Source organism: Ctenopharyngodon idella, chromosome 7, assembly GCF_019924925.1.
Source record: "Ctenopharyngodon idella isolate HZGC_01 chromosome 7, HZGC01, whole genome shotgun sequence".
Lineage (NCBI taxonomy): Eukaryota > Metazoa > Chordata > Actinopteri > Cypriniformes > Xenocyprididae > Ctenopharyngodon > Ctenopharyngodon idella.
The window spans coordinates 31,263,034-31,281,147 of NC_067226.1; the positions used below are offsets into that span (position 1 = coordinate 31,263,034).

The 18,114-nt window shown below is 36.6% G+C and overlaps 1 protein-coding gene across 2 annotated transcripts in view; it reads left to right on the forward strand.

Moving 5' to 3' along the window:
* The window catches only part of elp4 (elongator acetyltransferase complex subunit 4), an 89,019-nt gene extending 74,753 nt beyond the window's left edge, over window positions 1-14,266 (forward strand). For both annotated transcript variants that reach the window (XM_051900625.1, XM_051900627.1), the window contains one exon: window positions 13,776-14,266. In XM_051900625.1, coding sequence (XP_051756585.1) covers window positions 13,776-13,886 — 111 coding nt within the window. In that variant the 3' untranslated portion in view covers window positions 13,887-14,266. The remainder of the gene's footprint in view (window positions 1-13,775) is intronic.
* Window positions 14,267-18,114: the final 3,848 nt, after the last annotated feature.

Here is an 18,114-nt window from a genome sequence, read left to right on the forward strand (position 1 = left end):
CTTACTTCCTCTTCGTCGTCTTGGTATCAATGTGTGCTCGGCAAGACCGTTTTGTGCTTGAGCGCCACCAAGTCGTGTTTTACTGTAACTTCAGCAGCTCCATGCACGTGAACAAAAGCGCCAATCTCATCGGCCAGTTTTTAACGCGGCACGTCAAACCAAAAAAAACGAACCCGAGGCGTTTTTTTAAAAAATGATGCTTTTACGCCTGCCGTTTTTCGGTGTGCACACTCACATTGGTGCCCTTTGTTTAGTCACGAAACGTTAAACGTCGGCGATAATCGCGAGCGATATTCGTCCCGGTGTGTACAGGCCTTAACAACGTGCAGAATTATGAGGTTGACAACGTTTCCTTTTACCAATGACTGAAACTACCACATCTTCATCCATTTCGTCATACTCCTCCATCTTGTTTAGTTAAAAATCTCTTTAAACAGGATAAAAACTTGGCAGCTCGACAATTGAAAGCTCATTCATCTTGAAATCATGATTCGATTTGCGTCTTCTGATTGGTTCTGTGAACTTGGAGGCTTTGGCTGGCAAAGGGAACTGGTGTTTAAAGGTTTCTGCCAACAAACTGGTATTTCTGAATGGGCTAAGACTGGGATTTAGCAGGTTTGAAGCTGAAGTATTTGATGAACGTAAACTATGTGTGGAGAATATTCGCTCATATCTCACTTTGACGGAGGTGATATTTAGCAGCTTTTGCATCTGAAGTCTTCATATATACAGGCCTAAAGTTGTCATTCTAGTCAGCTCGGTGTTGTTGGTTAAGGTCAGACTTGTGACTGTTAAAGCGCAAATTGTGGTTCAAGGGGATGGGGTTACTAATGGCAACACCTTTTCAGCGCTGCAGTATTAAGTCCACACTATGCCGGTCTTTGTCCCCACAAGTGCTGTCCTTTAGTTAAAGGGACTCTTTCTTGTGAAGAGTTACAACCTGTGATGGATTACACCCCCAATTCATTAACACTCTGTGAAGCACTTAAACACACACTTAGACTCTCTTTTGCCCGCTCTCTCTCTCTGTCTCCAAGTTCCTCTCTCGTCCTCTCACACACCCAGTTCTCCTTTTGTCTCGGTTTGATCTGCAGTCTTGCAAAAGCCAAGTCGTCCATAGAAAAACCCCATCTTTATCTGCCATTATCCTAAAAGAATCCTTTTCCTCTCTCTCCCCACCTTCTCTTTTTCCTTCTCTCGCTAGCGTTTCTCCTCCCACGTCGTCTTGATAGCTGAAAATACCTGCTGGCTCATTAGCTCCTTCCTCACGGTGCTGCACACGCATAAAGAGCAGCGATGGCTAACAGCAGAAGCCTTTAGCTCACTGTCACACACACACAAATGCACACACTCTCACGCACACTTCCCTTAAGCTTGTGGGCTGCTCTTACTGGGCTGAAGGATGGAGTCCCACACCTCCATTTGTAGCCGCATCAGACGGGAGTTTCTTTTTTTTTTTGTATTCTGCTAGACATTGGGGGATGCTTGCACGCAGCACACATGTACCCTGGAGTGTGATCCAGACTCCGGCACTCAACCGACTGGTCAGGCCCGTAGAGGGAACGGCACAGTAACCCGTGGCCGACCTCGCCGCTGCTGCACGTAATGCGTTTAAACTGTGTTTGAACCCCACTTCTGGTATGGGGGAGGTGGGCAGGAGGAGGACGGCGACTGGGTTTTGTTGGGCAAGTGGAGAACAGACTGGAAGGGCTTCACATTGTATATTTGTCTGTGGTTCCTTTTTGGGGAGTTTACCACTGGCAGTTCCAAGCGCCTCCAGTCTTTAATGAGCATGAAAGGTCAAAAAGGTCAACAAAGTCCTTTCAGAAACGTCGCTCTTTTCAATGTAAAATTGCAGAGGAAACAATGGGATGGGATGAACATTTAACGGCTGGATTATATTACCTGACTTCAAAACAGATTTTAGCCCTTTTTCTAACCTGATTTTAGCTTACCGACGGGTCCAGTCTGCATATTTTGCGCTGTCGAAGTCGTCAAATTTTATGATTATGACAAAATTCATAATCATCATTATTTAATACAATTATTGGTGGGTGATATGATCAAAGTCTTATTTCATGAAATGAGTTATTTTAAATATCAGTGAAATTTCACATTTATCAATACTTCAGCAAAAACTAAAACTAGGCTAACTAATAAAAGGTCCTCAAAACAGTTACAGAAGATAAGCAAACAGTCAGCAATGCAATAAGAACAAAGAAAGGAATTGCAAACAAAACCGACAAATTAATACAACAGAACAAAAATACAAATTAAATAAGCAGTGCTTTAGGTTTTTCAGGAAGATGTACTAACAGTGGTATTCAAATAAGTAATAGCCTACAACAGAAATTATATAAAGTAATCAAATGTAAAATAACAGTGCTGTATACATTAAATATAGACTAATCCTTATTAAAACTACAAAAGTTATTCATTCAAGAGCCGTGAGTGATTTTTATCTTTGTATTTTGTTGTTTGATTATCATTAATGACCGCAGAAGATTTATTAGGCTGCTGTCACTTTAAGAGCTGCACGGATCCAGTATACTGTTACACAACATGCGTTTTCTTTCTCAACTTTACGAGGATATTCGCCAAAACAGCATACGGCAGTGGTCATTTTATCTTGTTTTCATAATCATTGGAAGCCAAAATCGAAAATCAAATACAATACAATACAAGCCCTAATGGGTACAATTTCTTACCATCAGATTCCATCTATTTGTTCTCCATTTGGGGCCAGATTTACTAAACATGGCAAATTAGTGCAATTCCAAAAACAGCACTGACGGAAGTGGAAAGTTCTGCATGTGATCTACTGAATTAAAGAAGACAGACGCATCCAGATCATTTCCACAATGACCAACGCAATCTACCAAGAGCAGTGCAAATTAGCGTCTGGTTTAAGACATCCTAAGACATCCCCGGTAAATAATGCCGCAAATAACAGTAAATTGACTAGCGCAAACCTTAGTAAATCACCTTGCATGATTCATTTAAATACTCTCCTCCCATAAGTTTTGGGTCTGAAAGGAAAACTCCTACAAATGCATATGCAATAAGGTCAACTGCAAAAACAACCCAGCCCAGTCTCATTAGAAAATGTACCTCTGGGAAAATTTTGCAAACGAAAATACGTAGCGCCATGTAAGTTTCGTGACACTTTAAATGTGAGTGGCGCTAAAAGCGTGTTCAGTTTTTTTTCCGAAACGGATGAACGTTAATATGGCATGTTGTTATTACATTGGTTTTATACGTTTCACCGCAGTTCTGATTTGAAATGTCCGGTGAGTGGCACTAATGCTCCATTACATTTAAAAATAACGTACCACAAACACTACACCTAAACCTACCCGATAGTGTTAACAAAATCAAATGTGACATAAAAAGCATTTGTAATCATGCCATTTTAGCTTGTTTTTGATCTCTCATCTTTGAGCTCTTTTACCATGACTCGTCTTTCACGGGATTCGTACTCAAGCCTTCTGCATCCTAAGTACAACTCCTTATCAGCTGAGCTACTGAGCAAACTTGTTATGTCAGAAAAGCGAAACATATGGAGCTGGTTAAGCGATGCAAAGTCCAAAATGTATTTGTTTACAAATCGTGCACTTTGGTAAAAGCGTTTTGAGATCATAACATAATATTGTGCAAGGAGATGTGAAAAGAAGTCTTTATTAATCCATAATCTGACCCTGTAATCATAGCTGTGTATGAAAACCATTTAAAGTGCTTGCTGTTTTACTGCCTCTAGTGTTCATTTCTGTTGGAAACTGCAGTGATATGTACGTATTTTGCGACTTGCAAAAATGTTTCCACAAGTACATCTTTCCTTGAGACCAGGTTGAAACAACCCTATAATAATTTTTCACTGTATGTCTTTAGTAAATCTTGACAGTAGTGTTTTAATGCCATAAGAGGGTTTGCGCTGGCGCAAGCCGTTAGTAAATCTGGCCTTTGGTATTTTAGAGTAGACTATAGAGGTAATATAGTAGTGTATACTAAATTATGACTCAAATCTGAATCTCAACAGTGTTTTAATGCCACTCAAATGAGCTTGACCCATTTCTGTTCATATTTCTATTCTTTTCAGATGTTAAAAGTTGAGTAATGTATTCCATCTTTAAGGTGATGTCCCACTTACCAATTTGACAATTCGGTAACTCAAAAATTAGTTGTTATATACTGTAGTAAAAAGTAATTGTTATATACTGTATTAAAATTAATTTAATTACTTTAATCTGTGGTTGTTTGAATTGAGCCTTCAAACTGTACTTTATTGTAAAAGTACACAACCATTCAAAAGTCTGAGATTTCTTTGAAAGTAATGAATACTTTTATTCACTTTTATTGCTTTTTATTCTGTCTAAAAGTGACAATGAAGCAATTATAATCTTTTGATCAAAGTTTGTTTTGATCAAATAAATGCAGCTTTTGAGAGCAGAAGAGACTTCTTTCAAAAACATAAAAAATCGTATTGATCTCAAACTTATGAACTTGTGGGCTTCAGTGAGAAAAGTATTCACAATCAACTGTTCGGTCACTGTTTTCTTATTTTATTAGTCATTTACATTTATATGAACCCAGAAAAATGCTCCATTACACAATCATCATGTATAATAATCACTTTTTTGGTTTGCTATATGTTCTGTAGAAGGATACATTTGGATTTATGTAGTTCTTCAGTTACAACATACAGATTATTGCCACTTATATATAAAATGTTTATGTAACTCTCCACAAAAGGGTTAAAACAAGCATTTTAAGAAGCTAGCAGAAGCAGAGGTGGTGTTCCTCGTGATACACTGTCATATCATATACTGCCTTCATTTCTCAGCTCAGCCAATCGGATATGAAAGCAGCACTTACACGTGTTTGTCCTCTGTGCCTTTTGCACCCCGGAGTACCTTGAGGGCGTCCGCCTCTGCATTCATATTCCAGCCAGCCAGTCCGCAAGGGTCTTAAGCCCCCAGCGTACATCCAACGCCCATCCGACAGCACCCAGGGTCCATTCTTATGGCACCTCTCCAAATCCGAACGAGCAGAGAGGAGTGAAAACTCCCCCTGGACTCTTGACCTCTGCAGTCGCTGGCCTAAAGACTCAGAGCACAGTGGACACAGCTGACCAGAGGGTGAGGTGCAATGAGAACGATACTGATTGTGCTACACAGTTGGGGTTTTTTATCATCTCGGTTACTTTCACTTGTCCTCGGGTGCTTGTCACTTGGCTTGGGTTGGATTTTGAATAACGTGCAGAAAGAAGCAAATGAAAAAGAAAATTGTGATAATTATAGTGCTGACGCCAGAAGTTATTACTTCACATTATTTCATGTCCGATGGTTCTGATATTATGTAGGCCCCCCAAATTGCATATTGTGAAACAGAGCTGTGTTTAAGAGCACTAACTCTTGGTGCTTGTTTAAACATGGTTAATTAAAAAACCCGCCATGCAGAAAACACAAATGGAAGAGTTTGCCAAGAATTGTGTATGGATATATACACATATACACGATTTTTTTTTATATTTAAATGTATGTATATGTGTGTGTATATATCTATATATATTTAAAATATATTATAATAATATATATAATGTTGTCAAAAGTACCAACTTCGATACCAAGTCAGTACTGAAATTTTAAAAATGTGACTCGTTGAGCGGATTCAAAAACGCCTCTGATTGGCCATTGTGTTGACGCGCTCATCAGATAGATGATCTACGCACGGGAGTGTTTGAAAGCACACAGAAATATTTGAATGTAAAAGCGTTTTGAAACCGGGATTTTTTAAAAGCAGGCGTCTATCAGCGGACCGGTCCTCTGATAGATGCCTGCTTTCAAACGCTGCTGTGTGTATCTGTGTAAGCACTCAGTGAAGAGCGTCATTGATGTATTTACATGTTTTTGAAGTGTTGATCATTGTAGCCAATCACAGACATATCTGATGAGCGCATGAACGCAATGGCCAATCAGAGGTGTTTAGGAATCCGTTCAACAGCGCTCAAAGCGCCACAACGCAGCCCTGACGTTTCAACTAAACTATCCCCTGTGAAGGCCTCCTTCCCTTTCCTTTCCCTATGCATAGATAAAACGTTATCAAAATTATTCCATTTCGCATAGATCCGCAGACACAACTAATTTTTCTGTATTGTGCAGACCAGACAAGTACTTTGGCAAATATCACTTTTTAAAAAAAGACCAAGCTTCTGCGCACATACACACTCAAACACGCAAACCTATAGACTAAACACGTAAATGAACAGCAAGAATGCATTAAAGGTATTCGGTTTTCAGTAGGAAAGGTGTCTTTTAAGCGGCCCCTAAAGTAATACATGTAATTAACAATTTTTACAACAGAAGTGGTTCAATCAAAAACCAACTTTAGCTCAATAATAATTTTCCTATTGTCACTGTGAAGCTGCTTTGAAACAATATATATTGTGAAAAGCGCTATATAAATGAAGATGACTTGACTTGACATTTTTAAAATCTGAGTATCGACTTGGTACCGAAGTCTGTTCTTTTGACAACAAGTATGTGTGTGTGTGTGTGTGTGCGTTTTTGTGACATATCAAGACACAAATTTGTATAATGACATGGGTATGACATAGGTATTACAAGGAGAGGGTGACTTATGAGGACATTACCTCATGTCCCCATTTTTCAAAAGGCTTATAAATCATACAGAATTAGTTTTTTTGAGAAAGTAAAAATGTGCACAGTTTCCTGTGATGGGTAGGTTTAGGGGTAGGGTTGGTGTAGGGCGATAGAAAATACATGTTTGTGACAGTAAATACTCAGAGGGGATCTTGTTAAATGGTAAAAGAAGCTATTGGGAAAGTAAGAAATCAACTTTTTGCATTGATTACAGTGTTGCTACTTCAAGAATCACATAATGGGGGTTTTAATGCTCTTAAAGGGATAGTTCACCCAAAAATTAAAATTCTGTCATCATTTACTCACCCTCAAGTTGTTCTAAACCTGTAAAAATTTCTTTGTTCTGTTGAACACAAAGGAAGATATTTTGAAGAAAGTTTGTAACCAGGCCGCTTTGGGGCACCATTGACTTCCATAGTAGTAAAAAAAAATACTATGGAAGTCAATGGTGCCCCAGAACTGTTCAGTTTCCCACATTCTTTAAAATATCTTACTTTGTGTTCAACATAACAAAAAAAATTATATAGGTTTGAAACAACCTGAGAGTGTGTAAATGATGACAGAATTTTCATTTTTTGGTGAACTATCCCTTTAATGCATTGATGTTAGGTAAAAGTACCTGATGCTAGACTCTTAGGGAATGAAGGAAACGGAAGATAGTGAGGTGATCTTCGGAGAATCATATTACACTGGTCTTTGTGATCAGAGTGAAAGAAGACAATAACAGGTAATATTGGTTCTAGTTAGACTAAGCTGGTCTTCAGTAACCTCTCCGTTTGCCCTCGAGCACATACTGTATATGTGCCTCTAAAGAACTTCATCAGCATTTAAAAATAAGAAGTACTGTTCTGGAAAATGTGTTCATGTCTGTCAAACAAAAAGGCTTCTGGACATGTGCAATGTTATTGCATGGGATATTTAACATGTTTAAACTACAGTTTGTGCTTTCATGCATCATTTAACATTTTGCCTATGAAATGCAAAGCTTGGTGAAAAATGAAGACACAAGCTTAATGTTAGTGTTGGGAATCAAGAGTTGGTTCTTATTCCCAACTGGCTCCATTTCATACCAGAATCAAATTATTTTCATGATTTTTTTTTTTTAAGAATTATAATAGTTTAATTAAATATATTTGGTTTACATTGCATATAAAGATGTTTTATTTTTATCAAAATATTTTATTTGGTTTAGATTGTGTCATTATGCCCAGTTACACAGACAAGGCTCAAGCCTAGTCCCAGATTAAAATGCATGTTTGAGCTGTTTTTACTGAAAGCAACTTGCACTGACATATCTTTAAATACGTCAGTGCCATTGTTTCGTCTCAAGATGCACACCAGTAATGTTTTTTCTAAGGTACGTTTATAAAAGATACTTCCTAATTAAACTAATTCCTAATCCTGGCTTAATCTAAGCCCTGTCTGTGAAACCAGGCCTAGTGTTTTCTGAAAATTTGTTGCACATTGTGATCTATTCTTGAGTAAGTTGGTGAAAACCTTTTCACACTATCCCAGACTTTTAGAGTTGGGATAAGTTAGTGTGAATTCAGGTAAATTGGGCTACATTTGCTTTTCATCTTTCCTAATTTACCTGAATTCACCCCATGTAAAGTCACCTGCTTCAATCCAAACTCCTCTGATCCCGAAGCACATTACGTTAAGTGTGTTGAAACACAATCTCCTGTGAGATTTGTGGTGATTCTTCACAAGTGCGACCATCAAGAAGTAGCTGGAGGGCTTTGAAGCTATTATCAGTGTGAGGTTTTGTTCGGCGTTGAGTGTTATTTGTAACCCTCTTAAGGAAAGCCACTCTTCATGTTCCTCTCGAGAGCCTCTTGTAAATCACTTCAAGTGATTTGAACTGATTTTGTTCAAGTGAGTTGTTGGCAGAAATTGTTGTTTGCATGAAGCACTTCATGACAATGATTGCCTCTTAATAATCCACTCATCCCTTTAATGATCCTAGAGCTTTCTGTTGGCTGCGTTGGTTGTCTTTTCTATTATGTTTTAAGTGTGAAACTTTCTTGGTTAAAATCTCCGCTTAATATGCAATTATAAATAAGCCATTCTGGTTTTGTTTGTTTAAATTTTGTATCTTTCATCTGTTTGTCTGACCAATGGCAGACACCTAAAGATACAAAACAAAAAGTCTTTTATGGTGTATATTTTGCAGTGAAACTTACCAAACATCTCAAACAAAGGGTGCTGGGATCAAACTTTTTACCATTCTCGGTCCACTTGTTTGGTGTCCACATGGGATCGGATGTCAGCGTTCACTCTTATTCAGATGAACCACACTAACAGAGCACCCTTAGACTTAAACTATACCAAAAACATTACGTGTACACAGTTCCTGCATTTCCACAGACAGTAGGAGATAGTGTGTTCAAGTGTGTGTCAGGTTCAAGTCCTCTTAGTCACACTGTCTAGTGTTGACTGGTCTAGCCAGCTGAGAGGCTGACAGTAGTATGTTAATGGATGATGATGATGATGATGAAATTGCAAATTGTACGCAATAATGGGCTTTGAAGAGCAAAGTCAAAGTGGTCTGTTTTTTTGTTTTGTTTTTTATTTAACTTCAGTGTCTTCAAGACGAGGGAATGTTGCATGCAGATCTTTAGGAGCTCGACTGCGTAGCAAAGTACTGTTGTAGCCCTTTTAGAGTAAATAATATTAAGTCACTTTTTTTTAAGATTTATTTTTTGGCACTTTTGCTTTTATTGCAAGGACAGTATTCAGACAGGAAGCAAAGTGGGAGAGAAAGGGGGATGGGATCGGAAAAGGATCACGAGCCGGGACTCGAACTCGGGTTGTCTGAAGCGCATCGGCGCTACATATCGACATTATGTCACTTTTTAAATATTATAATATATTTATTTAAATATTATAATATATTTTATTTAAATATGATACATATTATATTATATTATATTATATTATATTATATTATATTATATTATATTATATTATATTATATTATATTATATTATATTATATTATATTATATTATTGGTGTCACTTTACAATAAGGTCTCGTTTGTTAACATTATATAATGCATTGACTAACATGAACTACACTGTAAAAAATGACCGTGATTTTAACGGTAAAAGAGTATAAAAATGCTAGGGTGAAAAACAGTTAATTGGTTTACAGAAAGTTTCCGTACTATATATGGTGACTATCTGTAGATCCAATGGTACATTTAATGTAATTTTACAGTATAATACCATTGAATTTACAGTTTTTGGAAGTGAGAAATAAGTCATTGTATAATTTGTGAATGACTGTGCACCTTCTGTATATTAGTTTTGTCCTTCTCAGCTTGTGGAAAAGCTGCTTGTGATGAACTTTGATTCATCATGTGACTCCCATCACCACTGTGATTGGTGGTTCTCAGTGTATTACAAAGGTACAAAATAGATATTAGCACTTCAATAGGTTGGTAAATTAACATTATATCAGTTAATGAAATCCGTTTTTTTTTTTTTTTTTACCGTAAATTTAACAGAATTATATTATATTATATTATATTATCCATTTGTATGCATTTCAGTGACTTAAGGACGAGGGAATGTAGCTTGTATGCTTACCAAAGTAGTTGTTGCAGCCATTTTGAGTAATAAATATTTAGCCATTTTTTAAATATTATAGTATTTAATTTAACTATTATTTATATATACACTGATATTATTTATTATATATCTTTACATATATTTGGTCCACTTTTTTTGGAAAACTGCAAAGAGTTTAAGAGTTTAAATGATGTCATTATGTCCTCACCCTTCATGTGGAACACAAACTCAAAAGGACATTTCCTGCAGCTTTTTTACAGTAGATACAACAACATAGTGACAAAGCTCCAAAAATTACAAAAAAAGTTTTGAAACGTCATGAGGGTGAGTACAGAATTCACATTACGTGGTGAACTATCCCTTTAAGTTCCAACATCTACCGATCTGCAGATCCCTTCTCATATTCTTCACAATTCCTCCTGACAAGCTTAACATTTTGATCCTGGGTGTCTCCTGATTAGGATGCATTGTAGCCTTGAGGGTTTCAGGGGGAAAGGATCTGAAGCTCTTAAAGGCGTGTGGAAAAGGCTCAGGGAAATTACAGATTGTCCTGAGCTTCTGCGGCTGACCCTTTTAGGGACATGACTTACCTGCTGTTCAGCAAACAATAGCAGCTTTAGAAGGCCATTGTTTGGTAGGAGATAAACATCAACCTGAGGAAAAAAAGGTCATCTGAATTAAGGCTGAAGGTATGTTTGGCTTGTGGCAATTTACTTACTGTACAGAACTGTAGTTAATCATGCACTTGACTACTCTTGACACTGTGTGTGTGTGTGTGTGTGTGTGTGTGTGTGTGTGTGTGTGTGTGTGTGTGTGTATACCTTGTGCTGAGCTCCCTCATTAGCCTCTTTAGCACAAGCTTTTGGCGTCGCTCATTGCCTTGTTAGAGATTAGTGCCCATGTGGGGCCAAGTTACCGTAATAAAACGCTTGATTCTAATGACTCTCCTCTAAGCTGTAACTCTACGCACAAACCACTAAAAAGCTTGAGCCTCCCTGAAGGGTTTTTTAGCGGCACGCTAACAGTTACACTTTTCGGACCATTTAAGGTGCATGGCCAAGCGTCTAACGCGATTTGTGTTCACACACTCTGTTTCGTCTGTCTGCAAACATGTTTTCTCACCTGTCTCGAGTCTACAGATCTTCACTGTGGAGGCAAGAAGCTGAAACAGGCATCACTGGCTAAAAGTGTCTATGAGGACTTATTCGTTTAAACTGATCTCAGATTGTAAAGGTTTGGTTTGTTGTATTCAGCACTGTGCAGATGCTATTTGTTACAGTCTACAAAAGTTCAATAAAACTGAAAACTAAAATGCTAACAGTGCTGCTCATTTCAATGTCCTAGTGAGCTGTCTATCTAGGCCAGTTTTTTTTATGTATACTATTATAGTATTTATTAATTATTAATATTTTGAATTTGCTTTTATTTTTATATTTTCAGTTTTCTTTTTAATTTTATTTGAAGTTTAAGAAATTTAATTTTTTGTTGCTTTTAACATATATTTCTTAAATTTAGTTTACTTTATTTTTATTGTAGTTTTAGTAATTTTAGTTCTTCAACTTATATTTAATTAATCTAATTTTCATTTTGTTTTTTTAGTTTAAAAATAAAAAATCTGAAACTATAAAAATAAAAGCAAATAAATAATAAATATTAAATAATTAATAAATACTATAATAGTTGCCTTTGAAACATACTATTATAGTATTTATTAATTATTTAATTATTTTAATATTTTTAATTTGCTTTTATTTTTATATTTTCAGTTTTCATTTTAATTTTATTTTAAGTTTAAGAAAATTTGTTTTGTGTTTTTTATATATGTTTTAAATATTTTAATTTAATTTATTTTTATTGTAGTTTTAGTCATTTTATTTCTTATTTTCTTTATTTCTACTTGTTATAATTTATCTAATTCTCATTTGTTTTGTTTTTATTTTGTTTTATATTTATTTATTTTAATTAACAGAAAATATTTTTAATAGTAATAACAACAATGCTGATCTGGATAGTATTTCCAAAATGTGCAAATCTTTTGTGTGCATTGTATTTTTTATGCTTATTAGAGAACTGCATTGTTGTCAGAGTTTGTTTAAATCAGTTGTGAGTCGAGTCTATCTTGGCCTTTCTGTTCTTTTTTGTTTTTGTCCTAACCAGCCACGACCACAACATGAGTTATCAGTCTCATAGTTTCTATGTTCAAGTTGTTTCTTTGCACTGGGTAGCTCCGCCCACAGTGAAATCTCATTGGTCTAAAAGCCCACTCCACATTTCATTATATTAATGTTGCATTTACATGCTATCGGAATTATCATAAATACAAGTTTCTTGTTAAAAACTGGACATAACCGCCCTCTCAAGTCGTATTTACCACTGGGAAGCTCAGGGATCATTTTGATACCCAAGTTTCCGAGTTGGACGGGACAAACTTTTAACATGGCGGAAGGGAGAACGATTGTACTGTAGTTATGACTGCTATTCTTTATTATTTTTTTCACTACAGCTACATCACCTTGTCTTATAATTACAGTAGTGCATGTTTACATATATGAAAAATCATTTAAAGCATATTGTATGTTTTATACACAGCAAAAATAGCCTGTTTTTCACTGAAATTCCATAATTGTGAGCAAGCTGACTATATAGATAACTCTGTGAATGTTTATATGCAGGTGCATTGGCACTTTGCATTTTCTTTGCAATAAGTGTAAATAGTATTTAGATACTGTGTGCACCTTAGTATTTTAGGACATTATAAAATAGTATGCAATAATAACATATTGAGTGTAAATGATTGTATTTCTGAAATAATTGCCACCTTATTGGGACAATAAAGCCCTCTCAACACTGCTTTTTGTCTACTACTTTTGTCTGGCCAAACCAGACTTTGGTAGGCGGAGTTAGTGTAAATAGCCTCTGCCAACAAGGCGGGCTATTTGCACTTGGTATAAATAGACACTTTGACAAATATCTGTTGGATGTCTGTGATTTTACCTATTTATGTGGTATTTCATACTTTCAGTGAGGACAGAAATGATTTGACACCATGTTGTATATATGTATCGTGTGTGTGTGTGTGTGTGTGTGTGTATGTATGTATATGTATGTTTAAAGGTTTGGCACAACTGTTTCCAACATTGATAGTAACCAGAAATGTTTCTTGAGCAGCAAATCAGCATATTATGATTTCTGAAAGATCATGTGACTCTGAAGACTGATGCTGAAAATTCACAGGAATGAATTACATTTTAAAATATATTCAAATAGAAAGGTTATTTCAAATTGTAAAAATATTTCAAAATATTTATCTTTTTACTTTATTTTTGATCAAATATATGCAGCTTTGGTGAGCAGAAGAGCCTTTTCAGCTGCTTGAATACAGTAATTCAGACAATATAATGATTAACACTAAAATACCACTGTATTACCATCTGATACCATCACTATACCAATGTACCGTGACAGGTTTGTTTTGCATTTATAGCTTTATCACTTGTTCTCTACATTATTCTTACATCCTCCCTCTCTCTCTCTCTCTTTCAGAGACTGCATTTGCCTCCAGACCTGTCAGAGACGGTGAGTCGAGTGAGTAAAACAGAACTGGCAGCAGGATGTGGTACCACTGCCACAGGCAACAAGCACCTAGATTTCTAGCGGATTCCCATCCCTCCGTCACCCTCCCCCTCCCATTCCCACCTCCACCCCTGTGATGTTCAAGGGCAGGAGAGCGCTGGAGCTGCACTACGCCAACACTAGGTTACAGTCACACCTGCACTGACACGCTTACTTGAATATTAGTGAAAGAGATTAAGATGGCACAGCGTTTAGTAACTACATACAAGATACTCCGTGCCACAAGAACCTGACAAGTACCTGTTGCTCTCTTTGGATAAAGCGAGAATGTGACACAAATAACGATAACGTAATTTGGCTACCGGTGTCTTTTCAGTGCGCTTCATGGCTTCCTGGTGTTTATGAGCATCGATAGCTAATAAATATTTGGCGTCAATAAAGTTTCTACAAAATGTAATAAATGTCATGTTTTTATTCAGGCTCAAAACAAGCTTTATGGCAGAAAATGGTTTCTACTCTCATCCCTCATTTTTTACAAACAAACTTTTTTTCTTGATTGAATTAACACGAGAACAAACACGTCACAATATTCCTCATTTAAATAAGGCATACGCAAAATAAAGGGGCGGGGCCTGGTTGAGTTAGTAGTGTGTTGAATCTCAGGGTTATGGTAAGGGTCAGGACATTTCCCAAACACGCTGAAAGTGCTTGACCAATTATAACACACTGGTCCAGCCGACCAATCAGAGCACATTGCGCTTTTCAGAAGGAGGGGCTTCATAGAGACAGGAACTAAACAGAGCGTTACTGACAGACTGGGAAGAGAGGAGCTTCAACAATATAAAATATGTGAAAAATAATAATTTTTAACATTCAAGCATGAAATCTTATTCTAGTAGAGCCCAAAAACACAATCAAGACTTTGAAAAAGGGAATAATAGGTCCTCTTTAAAGCTGAAATGTTTCTTCTTTTCGAAGTGTCCATTAGGCCTTTTGTCATTTAAATGGTACTTTTCATTGGACAGATGAAGAATCTGTGCCTTATCATTTTCCCTCACCCAAAAGATAGTGAGATCGTGTACAGGAAGTGAGGAGTGTAAAATTCAGGGGTTGAGAGATGTTGGTGCAGATGAGGTTGTACTTTATAATGCATCAGGACAGCTGCATACAGTCTTGTGTTTTTATGAGAGCTCTACGGCGATGAACTAGGTCAGAGGTTATCATATTCAAATACACGACTGGAGATACACGCTGCGTGCGAAATCAAATACTTCCCTACTATATAGCATGCGAAAAACAGTATGTCAACAGAGTAGTACGTCCGAATTTGTAGTATTCTAAAAGCAGTTAGCGAAGAGTCCCCAGATGATCTACTACTTCCGGTGAGATTCTGAAGTGTGCATACAATGGACACTTTACTGTCCCATGAGGCCACGGTAGGGGATTTATGAATGGAGGTGAAGCGACGTAACTGGCGCTGGTAGGTCACGTCATAAATGACAACATGGCGGATGTAGTAAGTCCAGATTACATTCATACTACACACATTCATACTATATGGAATGTAGTTTTTTTTACGGTCGCAAAGTTTGTTCAAAATACAAAATTCTCAATACAAATCTCAAATACAAAATCTGCCTTTAATTTATGCTGGGTTTTATGTTTAAAAAAAAAAAAAAAAAAAAAAAAAAAAACATTTATTTGCAGTTATGATTTATTTTAGTACAGTAAAAAACTGTTGCAGTAATGGGAATCACCATTGAGAACAATGGTATGTTTTTGGAATTATCTCTGACCTCATTAGAGTAATGAAAATTTAATGTGCATACATTTTCACTCAAGTTAATTTTCTTAAAAAAAATAGGCTTGATGGAAATATAATTTCTTTTGGGGTGAAAGGTGACCCGGACATTTTTTAGGTTCCACAATAAGATACTGCATTTATTTACAATTTAATTATAATAAGATCCTTTTGCATTCATAATACTCAACATAAATTTCAGCTGACGTGATCCTGCTTGACTTTATGGGAAAATGTATTTGTAATGTAAAAATGCATGCATGCACAAATTTTTCATTTCTGCTGATGAATAAAGCTGCCTGTAAAAGCATGTATTCATCAGGCAGGTATGTTTTTATACACACGGTTTCAGTTTCAGTTTAATTTTTTTCTATAGCACATTTAAAATCGACAGAGCCGACCAAAGTGCTGCACAGAGAAATAGAATTAAGCTATTAGCAATAAAACAAATCACAAGTAGTACACAACACTAAATTCACACAAGATAAAACTGTATACAGCAGTTACTCCAGCCCATAAGCGCCCATAAAAAGATTTGTCTTAAGTAAAGATTTAAAAACCTGTACAGAAGTGACCGATCTCAAGCAAAAAGGCAAGTTATTTTACAACTGGGGTGCTGCCACCGAAAATGCACGATCCCCCTTAAGTTTTAAGCGTGTCATTGGGTACTGTGTTTGATGACCTTAAAGGCCTATTGGTCTGATGATAGGAGAGAAGATCAGATAAGTAGTTTGGTGCCAATCCTGTCAGGGACTTACAGACAAACAATAATACCTTGAACTGGATTCTATACTCAATGGGGAGCCAGTGCAAACTAGCCAAAACAGGTGTAATATTTTCCCTCTACTTAGTCCCTGTTAAAAGTCTGGCCACAGCATTTTGGACCAACTGGAGGCGAGACAAAGAAGATTGAGTGACCCCTAAATGTAATGAATTGCAGTAGTCCAGTCTTGATGAGATGAATGCGTGGATAATGGCTTCTAAGTCCCTGAATAAAAGAAATGATTTAATTTTGGTGATCATCCTAAGCTGAAAAAATTTATTTGTTTGTCAAATTTAAGTGCCGGGTCAAAAATAACTCTAATTTCTTGCATAAGTACCCAAAGTATAGGGCCCAAAGTTTTTGAGAGGATATTGGCAGAATCTGGACGTCCAAAAACTAACACTTCAGTCTTGGAATCATTTAATTGAAAGAAGTTTTCCGCCATTCCAACTTTTAACTTCACTCAAACAATCAAATAATGACTGGGGAGATGTATTCTCGTCAGACTTAACTGGAAGATAAAGCTGTAATGTCATCTGCATAACAATGATATGAAATCTGATGCTTACGAAAAATATTGGCTAAAGGAAAGAGATAAAGGGAAAACAAAACAGGGCCTAAGACGGAGCCCTGTGGCACACCGCATGTACATGCTGCAGAGGAGGAATTGAGGTTTTCGATTTCTACAGAAAAAGTTCTTCCCTTGAGATAGGACACAAACCAGTTTAAAGCTGTTCCCCTAATGCAAACATACTGCTCAAGACGTTTCAGTAAAATAGAGTGATCGATAGTTTTAAAGGCTGCATTTAGATCCAAGAGAACAAAAACGACACATTTTCCAAAATCAACAGGCAATAACACTTTCAAAAAAAGATTCTGTGCTGAACTGAGCTCTGAACCTGGACTGAAACCTATCTAATATGTCATTATTCTTTAAAAAAGAATATTGGAATAGTACAAGAATATTGGCTATTTATTAGCACTTATTAAACACATATTAATGCCTTATTCTGCATGACCTTATTCTACATTCTGAATCCTACCCAATACCTAAACTTAACAACTACCTTACTAACTATTAATAAGCAGTAAATTAGGAGTTTATTGAGGGGGAAAGTCATAGTTAATAGTTTATGTGTGTTCCCTATAAAGTGTTACCAAAAAAGTTAATGTTTCATAGCCTCATTTTCAATATAGCTGTCAATGTTCACAGTTTTTAGTTCTTTAGGTTCCAAATGAGGTTTCTATTTTTGTGAATTACCTCAGTTTATTTTGAATTAAAGAGTATGGTCACCTAGTTTTCACAACTTTTATTTATTTTTTTGCAGTGCACTCATGTGGTGTGACATGAATATTTTTTAAGAAAATAGTTTCTCAATTAATTTGAGCTCATAAATGCATGTACAACATAATACGACTGATACTCTTTTTGGCAGTGAAACATAACAATTTTGTCCAAGTATAACTTTAGGTGGCTTTAGTTAGATTTCTCCATCCTTTTCACTTTCCATTGCTGTCTCTGAGAGAGAGTCCCATAGGCCAGTACCTGACCCAGCTAACGTCAGGACCAACCTACCACCCCCAAAAACCCTTCCACACGGACACTTTCTCTCCCCTCGGCCCTCCCGCTGAGACAGCAAGTGAAGCAAAATAACTCATTCTGCCACACAATCGCTTCATCTCTCCCTCTGCTCACCCTGAGCTTACTCGGACCGCTTTATTCTTCTGGTTTCTTCCCCCTCTCT